Source organism: Helianthus annuus, chromosome 9 (genome assembly GCF_002127325.2).
Source record: "Helianthus annuus cultivar XRQ/B chromosome 9, HanXRQr2.0-SUNRISE, whole genome shotgun sequence".
NCBI lineage: Eukaryota > Viridiplantae > Streptophyta > Magnoliopsida > Asterales > Asteraceae > Helianthus > Helianthus annuus.
This window is the reverse complement of record NC_035441.2, coordinates 148,895,055-148,915,220: the sequence shown is the minus strand read 5'-3', so window position 1 is coordinate 148,915,220 and position 20,166 is coordinate 148,895,055. Positions and strand designations below refer to the sequence as shown.

The following is a 20,166-nucleotide window of genomic DNA, read 5'->3' as shown; positions in this document are numbered from 1 at the left end:
ATGATGAAGACCAAGACAGCCGCTCAGTGTCTTGAGATGATGGAGGATCTAGCCACCAGTACTTACACCGAGCCAGGCTCCGAGGGTGTTACTTCTGCCCCTAGGGGATACGATTTGTGTTCCTTCAAAGGGTTTCTGTTTCCATCTTCCATAACTATATATCATCGTTTCAAGTAGTATGTATATTATTTATAGATTCTGTCCAATCAATTGTTTTTCAATGCTTAACTCCATATCTGTTTCTCATTTTATGTTGATTCTTCAATTGAGCAACTATATGCAGCATGGTTAAGCACATGGTGAAAATTTTGATCCCAACTACAGTCGTTAAATCGGTAATACTTTTTTTTTGGAGATGCACCAGAGTTGGTTAGTCCAAACATTTCTTACTCATTTTTACCATCCAAAAATTCAAAATATATAAAATGGATTCTTCAAGTTCAAGCGATTCGTAAGATAAATTTATTTTGTCATCCACATCCTACGTTGGGGCGGAATTAATATTATCAGCAGTGACAATGGTGATGAAAGGTATTGTTGAAGATGCAGATGAAGGGACTTCCCAACCCCAACCCAAACGGAGGAAGTATATTGTTCGTGAACGCGGAACTGCAAATGATTTGCTGGTAAGCGATTATTTCTCACCCGAACCAACGTATGATGAAAGAATGTTTAGGCGTTGTTTTCATATGAGTAAAAATTTATTTTTAAGAATAACAAAGAATTTAGAGGATAATTATGCTTTTTTCCGACATAGACCCGATGCGCGTGGTAATTTAGGATTTACCCCGTGGTAGAAGGTTACGGCCGCCCTAAGACAATTGGCTTACGGCAATACTTCCGACATAATGGATGACTATTTAAAAATGTCGGCACGAGTGAATAGGGAAAGTCTTCACAATTTTTGTACGTATATCATTGAACTATATATGAAAAGATATTTGAGAAAACCGACGTTTAGTGATATGCAACAAATTTTAGAACATCAAGCTGAATATCATGGTCTCCCCGGGATGATCGGTAGTTTAGATTGTATGAAATGGGAATGGGAACTTTGTCCAACTGCATGGCAAGGTTCTCACACAAGTGGATATCATAGATGTCGGCTATGATGTTTGAAGCGGTTGCATCACAAGATCTTTGGATCTGGCATGCTTTCTTTGGTATGTCCGGTTCACATAACGATATAAACATTATACATAACTCGCCCCTATTCAATAATCTAAGAAATGGTATTGGACCGAAAGGAACTTTTTTTTTGCAAATGGGGTTGAATACAAGTATTCGTACTATCTTGATGAAATTTACCCTGAGTATGATGTTTTTCTAAAATCGTTTTCAAGAGATGGAACCCTATATCCTAAAAGAATAAAGTTTAACAAAGTTCAGATGGCGGCACGCAAAGACATCGATCGAGCATTTGGTGTTTTGCAGAAAAGGTGGCGCATTTTGAGCATGCCTTGTCGATTGTATGAAAAAGATCAAATAAGAAACATGATGTACGCGTGCATCATTCTACACAACATGATTTTAGAGGATGAAGGGCGTGCAATTGTTGAATATTATGGCGAGGAGCCCAAAACAAATAACGAATACATTAGTGACGAAAACAGAACGCAAAACCAATATCTAATCGAGTCAAGACAAATAAAGTCAAACCTTCAAGCTGATTTGGTAAAACATGTTTCAACACTTCCTCCATTCGACTTCAACGAAGATGAAGATAAAGATGATTGATTTTTTTATGATGTAATTTTTTTGTAGTTATTTAATATAAACAAAACGTGTTTTTAAAATTATTTAGTAAATTCTACGATTAATATAAAAAAAGAAATTTAGGTGCCACATGGCACCCCAACGCCACCTAGCCACGCCCCTATCACACCTGACTTTTTTGGGTGTGGACTGGTGGAGCTCACACCTGTCACATGTCAAGCAATGCCCCCGACCTAAGCCCTTCACACCCCATATTCTAAATACACAATAAGTTAACGCTTACGTCATGCACCCGATTTCGTTTCAAACTCATTTTATATCTAGAGGGAAAAAAATAGATTACGCCTACTTATTAAATATTCGCACTTGACCAATTCTTGAAGGGTCAAAGTCACTATTGTAATGACTGATTTGATGTTTTGATTTATTCTATTGTCTATTTTGTTTATATTGAAGGAAAGATAGTCACTATTGTAATGGCTGATTTGATGTTTTGATTTATTCTTATTGTTTATAACTAGGTTTATTCACTCATGCGCGTTGCGCATAGGACCAATCAACTGGGACACGTTTCCGTCAAACACCCTATACCCCTAAACATCAAAAACGTCTACACATCACAAAATTAGATTTTTTTTTCAATCAAAATGAATGAAATGTGAAGTACTAATACCATTCAAACTTCATCTTTCATAATCTACATTCAAATTTAGAGTATAGAATTACAACATAACAAAACCAAAACACAGCCTTCGCTACCTCTTGCCCTGTAATATGCACCTTGTATGTGTAATTTGACCTTTTTATTTTGCACCTGCATACAAATATTCAAGAAAAAGAAGATAAAAATAAAACGGCTAATCTTTTGTACATAAAATCAAGTGAATTTAATTCAACTTTAATTACCAAAAGTAAAACAAAGAGATAAAAAGGAATATAGTTTACGTAGTTGTTTGATTCAATGTCATCCATTTCTATTGTTGATCGAATCTGATCTGCCTCGTCTCTGTTGACCACAATTAATTGATTAGGGTTAATAAACCATCAAGGTAAATATATACTAAAAAACCAATTGAAGCATACTAAAGTTAACCTGATTATTAAGAAGCCTTTTGAGATAATCAAACAAATAGAAGCCTGTTTTAGTCAGCACCTGCATTCAAGAAACCAACCAAGTATAAGCCGCATTCGTGTAAGCGAGTATATGATTTAAAAACTATCACCAAATTGTGTGCTATAATTTCATTATAGAAGGCGACTAAAGAGTTGGTTATGTAACAAAATCTAATATAAATAGCACTTTTAATTAAGATAATTATTGAGAACTCGAATATTCCACAGCAACTCTTCTAGGAGGTTGTATTTTGCACTACTACCGGAGCTAAAGCAACTGTATCCTGGATAACAATTTCACAATTTATAAAGCATGCCTATCGAGGTGGCCAAAAGTTCAATATGCACAAATTGAGAGAATAATGAAGCATGAATACGATGTAGATATTTTATAAACAGTTAACACGGTAAATATGATCACAAAACCATGTTGTATGCATTATAATTTATAAATACACATCTTTGACCCGTTTAATCCATTTGACTCATTTTCTTTTTTCTAGCCAAATCATTTCATTTAACCCGTTAGGGATAAACCATAACTCAAAGTAACCCAGGTACAAGTCTGCCATATCTAATATTGCACAATATTACCCAAAATACATTCAAATATCTCATTTATTTGAAACAACAAAGAGTATACCTGTCAATCAGAGTATTCACTTGTCTCAATTTCATTTGCACAAACTGCACCATTAACCTTAGAAACCAAGTCTTTTGGGGGTGTAGAAGATGATACACAATCCTTTGGTTCCAAAAGAAGTCTTTTCAACCAACGACTACAATCTTCCCACCTCATCTTCTTTCAAAATCAATTCTACAACTACAGTAGAATCCGGGTAATCATCCTTCATGGTGGTCTGACAATAGGATGACATGTAATTTACCATAACAATACATGGTTTGCGAAATAAGAATTGAATATTTATTAAAGCCAAAAAAGTAATTGCTTGACCAAATGTTGGATATAGTTTTTTCGTTATCAGTTCTTGTTTGGAACATTTATTTAATTGTTAACTGTCATAATTTGTCTATTTTACGGTTCCACATTTTAATTGAAAATTTTACTTTTGAATCTATTTTCTTACAAGCAGATCACTAAATAGATCATTAACATTCAAAACAACTTATACAAATTAAATGTGTTAGATTCAAGCCCTAATACAGATTTATATAGAGTATCCAATATATTATTATTAATTTTATGAAATTGTATCCATTTAGTTCTTGTCCGTGTGTCTTTCTTGTGATTATTTCAATTATGTCATAATGTGTTTTAAGTGATTCTGATTCTTGTTCGTGTGACCTTCCACTATCTTATATCATTTGCAATAATATCATGATGTTGTTTTTTGATGCAAGACTGCCGCACTGAGCAACAATGAACAATATAAACAACAGGTGAACTTTAGTGCTCACCATGCCATAAGAAGAGAGGTCCAACCCTAACCAAACAAAGAATGAAACATGCAGATGGGTTCGGATCTTACCTGATTCTGGTTTGACTTGGTCAGAATGCTAACTGTCATCATGGTCGTCCTCTACACAACCTCTATGTCACACCCCAACCGATGGCGGAAACATCGGGATGAGACGAAGTGTGTAGATTGCAAGAGACTTCATAACACTATTTTGGGTCAAGTGTTTAATAATTACATTTTACATGGTTTGAACTAGAATACCACAAGATTAAAATAAATAATGCACAATAAGTATTCAAATAATTAAATTTCATTTCATTGATAATTAATTATTACAAGTATTGGAAACAGAATACAACAGGATTGAAAGGAAATTACAACGCAACGAGCAATGAAGTTTAAATGCGTTTCTAGGCATTCCTACTGGAATCATCGGTCACAATCCTGCAACATGTATTAAAAGCATGGATCAGTACAAAAGCACTGGCGAGCATACAAGTTTGAATATAACTATAAGTATAAAAGTTTGTCTCAAATTCACATAGCATTTATTATTATTCACGTCGAAACGAGCATACATAAACAACTTAAACATAGCAAATAGTATGAAATTATGATTTTTAAACTAGCATGCATAAACAGCCTAAGCATAACAATATCATAGGAATACAAGTTGAAACTAACAAGTATTAACAACCTAAGCATAACAACGAACGTGTTCGATGAATTGTGTGTTTGATTATAATCAATGGTGTAAAGTGGATTTTGTATACATGTTGCACCCCAAAAATGCGTTAAAACGTAAAAAGGGCCGAGTATGCTCACTGTTTTGCAAAGCTTCTTTTGGTAGTTCCGTGAAGAGTTGAAGGTTGAATGATGGAACACCGAGGTCACCTCACACGCGCAAATGAAGGTTATAGAAGTGTTGTTAACATAAATATACATTTGTATTTACTTTATAAAAATGCTTGAACCTTGATATGTTTCTTTTTACAAAGAGTTAAATGCCATTTTAGTCCCTGTGGTTTGGGCCATTTTGCCAGTTTAGTCCAAAGGTTTCATTTTTAACCTGTGGGTCCAAAAAGGTTTCACAGTTGCCATTTTAGTCCACTTGGTTAACTTCATCCATTTTTTCTGTTAACGAGAAGGCCAATTCGGTCATTTTGTATGTAATTCTGTTAACTAAAAGGGCAATTCAACCATATAAAATGACCAAATTGGCCTCCTCGTTAACAGAAAAAATGGATGAAGTTAACTCAGTGGACTAAAATGGCAACTGTGGGACCTTTTTGAACCCACAGGTTAAAAATGAAACCTTTGGACTAAACTGGCAAAATGGCCCAAACCACAGGGACTAAAATGGCATTTAACTCTTTTACAAATTAATACGTTTTGTTTTACATATTTTTACTAAAAACGGACAGAGTTTCCTCTGTTTTTAGACGATCCCGACAACACAAGTTGTCGATATATTTTTCAAAACGCAACAATGAACACAACAATGTATAGATATAGATTTTTATGTATTGTTATTTACAAGTTATAGAGTTCGGTTCCGTGATTAAAATGTTAATTAAATACAAAACAATAAAATTAATATTCGCGCCATTGTTACACCGAACCTCGTTTTTAACTCGTTGACCCAATAGTTGACTGGGTTTGACCGCATTGACCATGTTGACTGTTTGACCAACTTTGACCAGCTTTGACCGGAACTTGTGCGACCAAGACTGAATTAATCGGCTGACTGAGTTGACCCGAGTTGGCTCGGGTGTTGACCGAGTCGACTCGGACTCGAAGCAAAACTCGAAACTGAATCTGAATCTGGACATCTGACTGCTAAATCCCGAACCAAAACATCATTTCTGAAGTTTGAACAAAGTAATCACCACCAAACACTACCAGCGCTTGTCAGAAGTGGAGAGGCACCGTCGGATCTGCTGGAGCCATGGAAAGCGAACCGATCAAGTCCTACATGGTCTGATTTACGATCTAAACCTCGTCGGAACATCATTATCATCTTCGCATCGTCGTCATTATCATGGCCGGAGAACAATATCACCGGAGGCGTCACCGGCGAGTGGACGTCGGCCCTCCTTGGTCCGTAGGTCTCTCTCTCTCTCTTCTGAACTTGTCGCCGGAAATCGAAAGGGGGGGTGTTTGGCTGGTCGGAGAAGAAGCGGGAGTGTGGGTTTGGTTGTCGTCGGTGTTCCGACTCACCACTGCTGCCTGTGCGCACCACCATGCTCCGCCCCTGCGGCAACCGCGGTCGGCATGAAACTCATTGGTTCATCTTCCTCCCTCGTTTCCTCTGATAACTACACACACAATTGTGTGTGATATGTGTGGTGATTGAAAATGGAGAAAGGATGTTTATGTGGTTTGGATAAGGTGCAGACAAAGGGGATTGGGAGGGAAAAAGAAAGGGGTAGCGGCTGTATTGCTCTTTGGGGCAGTGTTTTCACAAATGAGGAGATAGGGTTTTATTGCATTTAAATATTTAGGGTTTGTTTAGTGGGCTTGGGCTTGGGCCCAAGGCCCACAAGCCCAATATCGTGTTTCAAGTGGCCCGCCAGCTCCTACGAGCCCGTTTCTCGAACCCGATTTGCCATAATATGTCGTAAGATATAATGTTAAGTCGAAAAATGCTAAAAAATACGTCGTTTGGACGATTGGTTATGCGAACATCAAATATGTTTAAAATACTATTTTTTTATGATAATCAACGCCTCGAACGTAGAGTACAAATTTTTATTTATAAAAATAAATAAGAAATTACGAGGCGTTACAGTCTCCCCTACTTTAGAGGATTTCGTCCCGAAATTTATTCAAGTGAAAGACTTTAGAAAAAGTTAGCATTTCGAAGTATGTGCGTGTATAACCGAGAATAGATTGCGGGTGATCAAAGTTTGTATTCGATGAGGTCCAAGGAAATACCGAATTTCTCATGACACGTTTATACGAACGTTTGGTAACATGGAAGGAACACTTATATATAGGAAGTATCAGCGGCGTATCCACCATGTTCATACCTTGCTACATTTGTTTCACAAATCGATGTCATGTTACGTTCCGTGTTAGTATACACAGGAGAACCTAGTATGGTTTTCATGCGTCTACCAATATAATCATGTATGCATCCGTGATTATCTTTGGTCTGTGCATGATCTGCATAGTTTGTACTAGTAGTGTATGGGTCAGGGTTTATTAACGTATTACGAGTGAGAATGATAACGTATAGTAATTTAAGTATGTAAGCATGATTGGTATTTAAGTAGGACAGAGGTTATAAGTATGAGTATGATTAAAGTCTTTGAATAGTCCACACGAGATATTTATTTAACTAGATTAACGCATTACTGGCATGTGATCTCACTGGTCAAACATCATGTCCACAAGTATATATGAATGTCTTAACATGACCGCAAGTTCATGCGGCGGGCGTTACTCCTATAGCGCTACACGAGCGCTATATATATTAAGGTGAGGCTTCATCCGAAGTTAATGGCAAAATGTCAACCCAACGTTTAACGCAAGCGTCATCTAATCATAGCACATGTCATCATTCCGTTGCTATGAAAAGATCCGTAATGTATGAATGAAGGTCTTGACATTACCACAAATCATGTGGCGGTGTGTCACTCCTATAGTTCTTCACAAGCACTACATATGTCAAGGTGAGGCTTCTCCCGAAGTTAATGACAAAAATTGCCAACCCAACATGTCCGCAAGCGTCATCTAATCATAGCACATGTCATCATTTCGTTGCTATGAAAATATCCGTAAAAGTTTAACTTAACATAACCACAAATCCATGTGGTGGTGCGTCACTCCTATAGTGCTTCACAAGCACTATATATGTTAAGGTGTGGCTTCTTAAGAAGCTAATGACCAGTTTATCACATAAGAATGTCCAGTAATCCCGAATCAAGTATAACGTATCAGTATGCATGTATTAATTTATTGTGTAAAAACGATGATTAGGTAACAAGTATTAAATCGCATAAAAGTTAAGTTAATATAAAAGAGAGGCTTGATAAGTATTGGAGTGCTTCGGGTTTAGAAACTTTGAGTATTCCAAAGTGAATCGCAAGTCCTTCTGAATTAGGGAGACATGCTTTGGTCTAATAGGTATAATACTCTCGTCGCTAGGCGGTTAACGGTATTTTACCCTTCCGGTTAATAAATGTCCCTAATCTGATTGAAAATACGAAACTTTGGCGAGATCGAAAATCGAAGAATGGAACCAGTCATCAAGGTGTGGATATCAATCCTAGCTTGAAAATTTCTTCCCCAAAATGTGGTTTATTGAACGAAACAAGATATAATCTCGAGTCGTCAACATGGATCCACTAGAATACGAAGTAGAAATTCCCATCAAGATATGGATGTCACCCTTGACTTGATGGTAAATTTCGTGCAAAATAACATGACGGATGGATTGAAATTCGTCACCAAAGGCGGGAATCACCCTTATTTTGATGAGTCATTTCGATTGCGGAATATGAATGTCTTCTGTTGGTGCATACGTCTGTCGACTTCGTCTTGTATCGAGTCTTGCATTGCACATGGCACGAAGATCGAGGAATTATGACAAAGAGCTAATTTCGCATGAATGGTTAATTCCGCATGAAGACATCATTCAGTAATTCCGTGCGGAATTAGTTTATAATATCACATGAGTATTAATTTCGTGTGTAAGTGATTCCGTATGCAGCATGTTTCATGCGGAATTACCATGTCTATAAATAGTTGTAATCTCGTGTCATTCCATACGAAATTAGTTGTAGTGTTTTCCGACGGCGAAGCTCTGTCGAAGTGTCTTCAAATCTGTAATCGTTTCAGAATCAATACAAAGACAGTTATTAGTGTAAATCTAGCTGAATTCAACTCATTATGTATGTTTCCGCCGTTCATTCTGAGTAGAACACCTCTGATCAACTCATTTCGGGTCCGACAACGATCCTACAACTGGTATCAGAGCTCAGGAGGAGGAGTTCAACTGTTTTCAGCCTGATTTCATCTCAATTTCTTACTTCTACACCTTCTTTTATCAATAGAACAAGTTTTAACGGTTAAAATGATCTGAATTTCACATATATCAAGCAAAACAGTGTTTTAATGAATCCTTGAGAGAATTGGACCATAATTCAATCTAAAATTGACAAAATTCTTAATTTCGCATGAATTTCTGTTCGAAAATGATGACGTCATCTTAATTCCGTTTGAAAGTGGACTTTAATCTCGTACGGAATTATCATCATTTATGTAATTTCGTTTGAAAGATCAGCTAATTCCGCACGGAATTAGTAGTTTCGTTTGAAATCATTCAAACGAAATTATAATTTCGTTTCAAAAATTAATTCCGCTTGAAAACTGGGTAATTCCGCACGGAATTACCTGATTTCGTTTGAAAGCCACTAATTTCGTTTGAAGTTTGTTTGCAGGGTAATTTCGTTTGAAGGACTTGATTTCGTTTGAAAATGTCTGACGAAGAATTTTACAATGCGTTTGCTTCATCTCCAACTACTCCGGCTGCCATTGCTCAAAGCATGAACATGGAAAACGAAACCGGAATGTTGCAAAAGCCCCCGAAGCTTATGGGAATCGAGGAATATTATGGATGGAAAGATCGATTTGAAAACTGGGTACAAGCCAATCATTTGAGGTCTTGGGAATGCATTGAGAAGAAGTATGTTAGACCGCGTACAGATTTGGGTGTTACAAAAGCAATTTCTGAACTGAATGACAAAGAGAGAGATATGTATAAAGCAGAAAAATGATGATCAGTTTGTTACAGCAAGTTGTAAAGGAAGACATTTTTATCTTGCTTCAACATGAAACACTGCACGTTCAATCTGGGATGCATTGAAGATTAAATTTGAGGGTAGTGAGAAAATGATTAAGAGCAAGAAAGCATTGCTAAAGAAAGAATTTGATTTGTTTTCAAGCTTGGCAGGAGAAACATCAAAGAAGCTGATTGAAAGATATTGCCACTTAGTTCGATCTATGTCTTTGTTGGGAATAGAGAAAACTCAAGATGAGTGGGTCGACAAGTTAGCTGATGCTTTACCTCAAAAAGAGTGGGGTACATTTTTGATGATCTTGAAGAACACTTGGGAATATGATAGATTGACTATTTCACAGTTCATTGAAAAGATTGAAAGTCAGGATCTTGAACAGGAAAAGATTGCAAGGATGAACAACCCGAGTAATCAACAAGATGTAAAATGTATTACAAAGGTAATGTTCAAGAGGTTGAAATGAGTCCTAAAATCCAAACTGCTTTTAGTGCTGGAAATTCATCTGATTCAGTCAATCAAAGTCCAAACAGCGGTAGTGGAATCTCTTCATATCCAAGTGTGAATCCAAAGAGTTCAACTACAAGTTTTCAGCATCAAAGTTCAAAAACTGGAAATGGTTGTGTGATACAGTGCAATATTGCATTGAATCTTCCAAATGGTCAGAGTATTTCTGAAGAAGTTGCAAAAGATCACATGACATTACTTGCTACAGTTCTGGAGACCTATGAGGGACTGGTCGCTGGAAGGATCGGAAATCCTATGCTGACAAAAGAGGATTACGATCAGATCGATGCTGAAGAGATGGAGCTCATGGACATCAAATGGTGTTTAGCGAGTGTCTTGAGGAGAGCAGAAAAGTTTAAAATGATTACATGAAGAAATGATTTTCTGGATGCACATGTTTCTACATTGGGTTTTGATAAATCTAAAGTTACGTGTTTTCGTTGCAGGGAGAAAGGTCATTTCAAAAGAGAATGCAAAAATCAAGAAGCTAGTGGAGCAAAGAATCCATTTGGAAAAGATGATTACTATCGAAAAGCCATATATCAACAAGTTGCTCATCAACCACAACAACAAAAAGAGCCACAAACTGCTCATGCTAGAATGATCGAAGATGCAAATAAGAAAGCTTATTATGGTATCATTGATCAAGATGATGAAAAAGTGGCAGAAGGTTTCAGGTGGGACAAATACCTTTCACCAGATTCAAAAGTTGTTGCTTTAGTTGCAAATGTCGTCCAAGAACCTAAATTATTTACAGAATGGATGAATATGATTGGTGTTAAGGCTAAGAGTCAAGAAGAAGAATCCGAGACTTCAGTTGAAAATTCAGATAGAACAACATTTGTTGATCAATCACCATCTGATTCTGATTCTTCAGAAGATAGCTCAGAAAAGACAATTGAGTTTGATCATTCACCAACTGATGATAGTGGTGATGAAGAGGAAGAAAAACATATTAATATTGCAAAAACTCAATTATCTCCTGAAAGTTTTCAATTTTATTTTGCAGATCGTTTGGATAAGCTGAAGGAGAGACGAGCAGCAAAAGAGCAGAAAAAGAAGAAATGTGAAAGTATTGATCAAGAAAGAAATTCTGAACATAGTGACAAAGTTCAATTTGCTAAAGAAGTGTTTCAAGTGATAAAAAAAGGTGGTTGAAGCCAATGAAAGAGTTGTTGAAGTTGAGAAAATTGTTGAAGTCGAAAAGATCATTGAAGTAGAAAAGATTGTGGAAGTTATCAAGCCTTGTTTAAAATGTTTAGAGTCTTGCAAGCAGTGTGCAGAAAAAGATGAAAAACTAAGTGAGAAAGACAAGATGATTGAAAAGTTACTGTTTGATCTCAATTACGTGAAGGAATCATACGATGTATTGAACAGAATGGTAACTGGTCTGCAAAAGACTAATTCTGAAAGAGAGGATGCACTGACAATGCTGAATGTTGTGATGATGTCGAAGCAGAAAGCTATCAATTTCTATATTGAAGAAAGTGCAAAGTGGAAGCAAGAGTTGGAAACTGAAAAGATAGAAAATGAGAGAATCAGAGGATTATTACAGAGTTATGCTAGTTCTGACTTTCTTATTGACCGAATTTATCCAACTGATGCAGGTTTTGAAGCATTTAAAGATGAGAAGCCGAAGAAAAAGGATACTGGTAAGAAACAGAGTGTTAGTTACAACAAGTGTCCGCCTCCGATCTGGGAAGGATATTCTCCCAGAAAACCAAATGAGGAGCAAGTCCAAAAGGCAGTCAATATAAAACTGAAGTCTGATATAACTGATGAGTTACCAGAAAACATTGACATCACTTATACATCATCTGACACTGATCATGAGTCCAAGTTAATAAAAAAGGTGGTCGATCAAGTGTTGGATAAAGATGAGGAGTCTGAGTCTGGAAATTCGAGTTCGTCGGTCAACAATCCAAAGACGTCGGTTAAACGGGCTTACAGTAAAGAGTTTTTGTTATCAAAATCGAATTTGGATGATGAAACATTTGAAGTTGCATATACTTTGAATGATTCTGACAAATTATATTCTGATAAAGAATTTCCAATAAGAAGTGTTAAATTTGAAATGATCAAAAAGGTTTTCAAAATGACAGAAATTAATATTTCTGAAATAAAAGATTTAAATCTTACTGAAAAACCCAAAAAATACACTTCAAGAGTTCAACAGCGATTAAACAAGAAAAAAGGTTACAATTCTGGTTCTGGTTTTCAAAAGAAACCAAACCATAATGGTAATTTCAAAAAGAAAGGTCTTGGTTTTATTCCACCTGAAAATTATAAAAATGATAAAATTTTTAAAACAAACACAAAATTTGTTTCAGGAGAAAGTGCTGAAGAAGAACAGAAGAAACCTTTCTGGAGACAATCAAACCAGGAGTTTCTCGCTGAGAGGAAAGGGACTGGAGTTTTTCATAGAAAGGAAATAAGAACCTGTTACAAATGCAATGAAGGTGGTCACATTGCATGGAACTGTTCTCAAGAAACAAAAACAAAACAGGGAGTCTCTGAAAAACTCAAAGAAAAAGTTGTTGAGAAAAATGAACCACCAACTGAAAAATTAAAAATTTTTGAAAATTCAACTTATGAAGTTGGTGAGTGTTCAAAGAAAAATTTTACAAAAAGAAAGCCAAAGACAACCAAATGTGGGTTGTTAAGAAGGTTGATGTAAAATCCGGCAATGATTCTGGTTCCACAAAGCCAGAAGAGCCACAGGTAGAGTTTAAAGAAGAGAACTCAGTGCCTTCAGTGGATGATGTTAATTTTCCACCATTGAAGGATGAAAATTTTAAACAAAAAGTTGGTAAGGTTGATATCTCGAATCAATTCTATTCTGAAAAGAAAGAATTTGATGTCAAGAAAGCATTTAACGGAAATGTGAAAAAGATTTTTGAGAAAATGGTCGAGGGAAAGGCCAAAGGGGTTAAAGATTTTTATGCGACAAAGAAGGCAACTTATAACCCAACTGAATCAGAGTTAAAATCACCCAAGGTTGGTCAGACTTGGGTGGACATTCTTTTTACTTGAAAAACAGGACTTGCCGGAGCTCCCCAAGTTTGTAATCGCGGAGCAGGAATCGGCATCATTCTTGATAAAAATTGATTTTGTGAATGAATTTTAAAAAATTGTTGAATTTTACAGGTTGTGACTTGCCGGAGCTTCCAAGTTGGTAAGTGCGAAGCAGGAATCGGCATCTTTATTGGTAAAATGAATTTGTGTAGATGTTTTATTCCTACATGTGGTACAGATGGTAAATTTTATAAAGTGATTAATCAAGGTCATTACGATCCCAACTCAAAAGCGTTGGTTAGTCCAAACATTTCTTACTCATTTTTACCATCCAAAAATTCAAAATATATAAAATGGATTCTTCAAGTTCAAGCGATTCGTAAGATAAATTTATTTTGTCATCCACATCCTACGTTGGGGCGGAATTAATATTATCAGCAGTGACAATGGTGATGAAAGGTATTGTTGAAGATGCAGATGAAGGGACTTCCCAACCCCAACCCAAACGGAGGAAGTATATTGTTCGTGAACGCGGAACTGCAAATGATTTGCTGGTAAGCGATTATTTCTCACCCGAACCAACGTATGATGAAAGAATGTTTAGGCGTTGTTTTCATATGAGTAAAAATTTATTTTTAAGAATAACAAAGAATTTAGAGGATAATTATGCTTTTTTCCGACATAGACCCGATGCGCGTGGTAATTTAGGATTTACCCCGTGGTAGAAGGTTACGGCCACCCTAAGACAATTGGCTTACGGCAATACTTCCGACATAATGGATGACTATTTAAAAATGTCGGCACGAGTGAATAGGGAAAGTCTTCACAATTTTTGTACGTATATCATTGAACTATATATGAAAAGATATTTGAGAAAACCGACGTTTAGTGATATGCAACAAATTTTAGAACATCAAGCTGAATATCATGGTCTCCCCGGGATGATCGGTAGTTTAGATTGTATGAAATGGGAATGGGAACTTTGTCCAACTGCATGGCAAGGTTCTCACACAAGTGGATATCATAGATGTCGGCTATGATGTTTGAAGCGGTTGCATCACAAGATCTTTGGATCTGGCATGCTTTCTTTGGTATGTCCGGTTCACATAACGATATAAACATTATACATAACTCGCCCCTATTCAATAATCTAAGAAATGGTATTGGACCGAAAGGAACTTTTTTTTTGCAAATGGGGTTGAATACAAGTATTCGTACTATCTTGATGAAATTTACCCTGAGTATGATGTTTTTCTAAAATCGTTTTCAAGAGATGGAACCCTATATCCTAAAAGAATAAAGTTTAACAAAGTTCAGATGGCGGCACGCAAAGACATCGATCGAGCATTTGGTGTTTTGCAGAAAAGGTGGCGCATTTGGAGCATGCCTTGTCGATTGTATGAAAAAGATCAAATAAGAAACATGATGTACGCGTGCATCATTCTACACAACATGATTTTAGAGGATGAAGGGCGTGCAATTGTTGAATATTATGGCGAGGAGCCCAAAACAAATAACGAATACATTAGTGACGAAAACAGAACGCAAAACCAATATCTAATCGAGTCAAGACAAATAAAGTCAAACCTTCAAGCTGATTTGGTAAAACATGTTTCAACACTTCCTCCATTCGACTTCAACGAAGATGAAGATAAAGATGATTGATTTTTTTATGATGTAATTTTTTTGTAGTTATTTAATATAAACAAAACGTGTTTTTAAAATTATTTAGTAAATTCTACGATTAATATAAAAAAAGAAATTTAGGTGCCACATGGCACCCCAACGCCACCTAGCCACGCCCCTATCACACCTGACTTTTTTGGGTGTGGACTGGTGGAGCTCACACCTGTCACATGTCAAGCAATGCCCCCGACCTAAGCCCTTCACACCCCATATTCTAAATACACAATAAGTTAACGCTTACGTCATGCACCCGATTTCGTTTCAAACTCATTTTATATCTAGAGGGAAAAAAATAGATTACGCCTACTTATTAAATATTCGCACTTGACCAATTCTTGAAGGGTCAAAGTCACTATTGTAATGACTGATTTGATGTTTTGATTTATTCTATTGTCTATTTTGTTTATATTGAAGGAAAGATAGTCACTATTGTAATGGCTGATTTGATGTTTTGATTTATTCTTATTGTTTATAACTAGGTTTATTCACTCATGCGCGTTGCGCATAGGACCAATCAACTGGGACACGTTTCCGTCAAACACCCTATACCCCTAAACATCAAAAACGTCTACACATCACAAAATTAGATTTTTTTTTCAATCAAAATGAATGAAATGTGAAGTACTAATACCATTCAAACTTCATCTTTCATAATCTACATTCAAATTTAGAGTATAGAATTACAACATAACAAAACCAAAACACAGCCTTCGCTACCTCTTGCCCTGTAATATGCACCTTGTATGTGTAATTTGACCTTTTTATTTTGCACCTGCATACAAATATTCAAGAAAAAGAAGATAAAAATAAAACGGCTAATCTTTTGTACATAAAATCAAGTGAATTTAATTCAACTTTAATTACCAAAAGTAAAACAAAGAGATAAAAAGGAATATAGTTTACGTAGTTGTTTGATTCAATGTCATCCATTTCTATTGTTGATCGAATCTGATCTGCCTCGTCTCTGTTGACCACAATTAATTGATTAGGGTTAATAAACCATCAAGGTAAATATATACTAAAAAACCAATTGAAGCATACTAAAGTTAACCTGATTATTAAGAAGCCTTTTGAGATAATCAAACAAATAGAAGCCTGTTTTAGTCAGCACCTGCATTCAAGAAACCAACCAAGTATAAGCCGCATTCGTGTAAGCGAGTATATGATTTAAAAACTATCACCAAATTGTGTGCTATAATTTCATTATAGAAGGCGACTAAAGAGTTGGTTATGTAACAAAATCTAATATAAATAGCACTTTTAATTAAGATAATTATTGAGAACTCGAATATTCCACAGCAACTCTTCTAGGAGGTTGTATTTTGCACTACTACCGGAGCTAAAGCAACTGTATCCTGGATAACATTTTCACAATTTATAAAGCATGCCTATCGAGGTGGCCAAAAGTTCAATATGCACAAATTGAGAGAATAATGAAGCATGAATACGATGTAGATATTTTATAAACAGTTAACACGGTAAATATGATCACAAAACCATGTTGTATGCATTATAATTTATAAATACACATCTTTGACCCGTTTAATCCATTTGACTCATTTTCTTTTTTCTAGCCAAATCATTTCATTTAACCCGTTAGGGATAAACCATAACTCAAAGTAACCCAGGTACAAGTCTGCCATATCTAATATTGCACAATATTACCCAAAATACATTCAAATATCTCATTTATTTGAAACAACAAAGAGTATACCTGTCAATCAGAGTATTCACTGGTCTCAATTTCATTTGCACAAACTGCACCATTAACCTCAGAAACCAAGTCTTTTGGGGGTGTAGAAGATGATACACAATCCTTTGGTTCCAAAAGAAGTCTTTTCAACCAACGACTACAATCTTCCCACCTCATCTTCTTTCAAAATCAATTCTACAACTACAGTAGAATCCGGGTAATCATCCTTCATGGTGGTCTGACAATAGGATGACATGTAATTTACCATAACAATACATGGTTTGCGAAATAAGAATTGAATATTTATTAAAGCCAAAAAAGTAATTGCTTGACCAAATGTTGGATATAGTTTTTTCGTTATCAGTTCTTGTTTGGAACATTTATTTAATTGTTAACTGTCATAATTTGTCTATTTTACGGTTCCACATTTTAATTGAAAATTTTACTTTTGAATCTATTTTCTTACAAGCAGATCACTAAATAGATCATTAACATTCAAAACAACTTATACAAATTAAATGTGTTAGATTCAAGCCCTAATACAGATTTATATAGAGTATCCAATATATTATTATTAATTTTATGAAATTGTATCCATTTAGTTCTTGTCCGTGTGTCTTTCTTGTGATTATTTCAATTATGTCATAATGTGTTTTAAGTGATTCTGATTCTTGTTCGTGTGACCTTCCACTATCTTATGGCATTTGCAATAATATCATGATGTTGTTTTTTGATGCAAGACTGCCGCACTGAGCAACAATGAACAATATAAACAACAGGTGAACTTTAGTGCTCACCATGCCATAAGAAGAGAGGTCCAACCCTAACCAAACAAAGAATGAAACATGCAGATGGGTTCGGATCTTACCTGATTCTGGTTTGACTTGGTCAGAATGCTAACTGTCATCATGGTCGTCCTCTACACAACCTCTATGTCACACCCAACCGATGGCGGAAACATCGGGATGAGACGAAGTGTGTAGATTGCAAGAGACTTCATAACACTATTTTGGGTCAAGTGTTTAATAATTACATTTTACATGGTTTGAACTAGAATACCACAAGATTAAAATAAATAATGCACAATAAGTATTCAAATAATTAAATTTCATTTCATTGATAATTAATTATTACAAGTATTGGAAACAGAATACAACAGGATTGAAAGGAAATTACAACGCAACGAGCAATAAAGTTTAAATGCGTTTCTAGCAATTCCTACTGGAATCATCGGTCACAATCCTGCAACATGTATTAAAAGCATGGATCAGTACAAAAGCACTGGCGAGCATACAAGTTTGAATATAACTATAAGTATAAAAGTTTGTCTCAAATTCACATAGCATTTATTATTATTCACGTCGAAACGAGCATACATAAACAACTTAAACATAGCAAATAGTATGAAATTATGATTTTTAAACTAGCATGCATAAACAGCCTAAGCATAACAATATCATAGGAATACAAGTTGAAACTAACAAGTATTAACAACCTAAGCATAACAACGAACGTGTTCGATGAATTGTGTGTTTGATTATAATCAATGGTGTAAAGTGGATTTTGTATACATGTTGCACCCCAAAAATGCGTTAAAACGTAAAAAGGGCCGAGTATGCTCACTGTTTTGCAAAGCTTCTTTTGGTAGTTCCGTGAAGAGTTGAAGGTTGAATGATGGAACACCGAGGTCACCTCACACGCGCAAATGAAGGTTATAGAAGTGTTGTTAACATAAATATACATTTGTATTTACTTTATAAAAATGCTTGAACCTTGATATGTTTCTTTTTACAAAGAGTTAAATGCCATTTTAGTCCCTGTGGTTTGGGCCATTTTGCCAGTTTAGTCCAAAGGTTTCATTTTTAACCTGTGGGTCCAAAAAGGTTTCACAGTTGCCATTTTAGTCCACTTGGTTAACTTCATCCATTTTTTCTGTTAACGAGAAGGCCAATTCGGTCATTTTGTATGTAATTCTGTTAACTAAAAGGGCAATTCAACCATATAAAATGACCAAATTGGCCTTCTCGTTAACAGAAAAAATGGATGAAGTTAACTCAGTGGACTAAAATGGCAACTGTGGAACCTTTTTGAACCCACAGGTTAAAAATGAAACCTTTGGACTAAACTGGCAAAATGGCCCAAACCACAGGGACTAAAATGGCATTTAACTCTTTTACAAATTAATACGTTTTGTTTTACATATTTTTACTAAAAACGGACAGAGTTTCCTCTGTTTTTAGACGATCCCGACAACACAAGTTGTCGATATATTTTTCAAAACGCAACAATGAACACAACAATGTATAGATATAGATTTTTATGTATAGTTATTTACAAGTTATAGAGTTCGGTTCCGTGATTAAAATGTTAATTAAATACAAAACAATAAAATTAATATTCGCGCCATTGTTACACCGAACCTCGTTTTTAACTCGTTGACCCAATAGTTGACTGGGTTTGACCGCATTGACCATGTTGACTGTTTGACCAACTTTGACCAGCTTTGACCGGAACTTGTGCGACCAACACTGAATTAATCGGCTGACTGAGTTGACCCGAGTTGGCTCGGGTGTTGACCGAGTCGACTCGGACTCGAAGCAAAACTCGAAACTGAATCTGAATCTGGACATCTGACTGCTAAATCCCGAACCAAAACATCATTTCTGAAGTTTGAACAAAGTAATCACCACCAAACACTGCCAGCGCTTGTCAGAAGTGGAGAGGCACCGTCGGATCTGCTGGAGCCATGGAAAGCGAACCGATCAAGTCCTACATGGTCCGATTTACGATCTAAACCTCGTCGGAACATCATTATCATCTTCGCATCGTCGTCATTATCATGGCCGGAGAACAATATCACAGGAGGCGTCACCGGCGAGTGGACGTCGGCCCTCCTTGGTCCGTAGGTCTCTCTCTCTCTCTCTTCTGAACTTGTCGCCGGAAATCGAAAGGGGGGGTGTTTGGCTGGTCGGAGAAGAAGCGGGAGTGTGGGTTTGGTTGTCGTCGGTGTTCCGACTCACCACTGCTGCCTGTGCACACCACCATGCTCCGCCCCTGCGGCAACCGCGGTCGGCATGAAACTCATTGGTTCATCTTCCTCCCTCGTTTCCTCTGATAACTACACACACAATTGTGTGTGATATGTGTGGTGATTGAAAATGGAGAAAGGATGTTTATGTGGTTTGGATAAGGTGCAGACAAAGGGGATTGGGAG

General features: G+C 36.2%; 2 protein-coding genes and 3 long non-coding RNA genes across 5 annotated transcripts; 2 read left to right on the top strand and 3 right to left on the bottom strand.

The window, feature by feature from the left end:
- Window positions 1-518: 518 nt before the first annotated feature.
- On the top strand, window positions 519-1,737 carry LOC110876347. Its single transcript, XM_022124518.1, has 2 exons — window positions 519-626; window positions 1,228-1,737. The coding sequence occupies exons 1-2, from the start codon at window positions 519-521 to the stop codon at window positions 1,735-1,737; spliced, it is 618 nt and encodes a 205-aa protein (XP_021980210.1).
- Window positions 1,738-2,333: 596 nt separating this feature from the next.
- Window positions 2,334-3,092, bottom strand: LOC110874671. The gene is made up of 3 exons (XR_002556126.2): window positions 2,810-3,092; window positions 2,662-2,722; window positions 2,334-2,530 (listed from the first exon to the last, which is right to left on the bottom strand). It is a non-coding gene; the product is annotated as an uncharacterized LOC110874671 (long non-coding RNA).
- Window positions 3,093-4,540: 1,448 nt separating this feature from the next.
- LOC110874670 lies at window positions 4,541-5,352 on the bottom strand. The gene is made up of 2 exons (XR_002556125.2): window positions 5,076-5,352; window positions 4,541-4,694 (listed from the first exon to the last, which is right to left on the bottom strand). It is a non-coding gene; the product is annotated as an uncharacterized LOC110874670 (long non-coding RNA).
- Window positions 5,353-14,019: 8,667 nt separating this feature from the next.
- On the top strand, window positions 14,020-15,238 carry LOC110876346. The gene is made up of 2 exons (XM_022124517.2): window positions 14,020-14,127; window positions 14,729-15,238. The coding sequence occupies exons 1-2, from the start codon at window positions 14,020-14,022 to the stop codon at window positions 15,236-15,238; spliced, it is 618 nt and encodes a 205-aa protein (XP_021980209.2).
- A 596-nt stretch (window positions 15,239-15,834) lies between these two features.
- On the bottom strand, window positions 15,835-18,852 carry LOC110874669. The gene is made up of 6 exons (XR_002556124.2): window positions 18,576-18,852; window positions 17,821-18,194; window positions 16,974-17,190; window positions 16,311-16,370; window positions 16,163-16,223; window positions 15,835-16,031 (listed from the first exon to the last, which is right to left on the bottom strand). It is a non-coding gene; the product is annotated as an uncharacterized LOC110874669 (long non-coding RNA).
- Between the last annotated feature and the right edge of the window lie 1,314 nt (window positions 18,853-20,166).

Coding starts and splice junctions, on each gene's coding strand:
- LOC110876347 (XM_022124518.1), top strand. CDS start 519: ATGGTGATGAAAGGTATTGTTGAAGATGCAGATGAAGGGACTTCCCAA. Junction 627..1,227: donor GAACTGCAAATGATTTGCTG/GTAAGCGATTAT, acceptor CAATAATCTAAG/AAATGGTATTGGACCGAAAG.
- LOC110876346 (XM_022124517.2), top strand. CDS start 14,020: ATGGTGATGAAAGGTATTGTTGAAGATGCAGATGAAGGGACTTCCCAA. Junction 14,128..14,728: donor GAACTGCAAATGATTTGCTG/GTAAGCGATTAT, acceptor CAATAATCTAAG/AAATGGTATTGGACCGAAAG.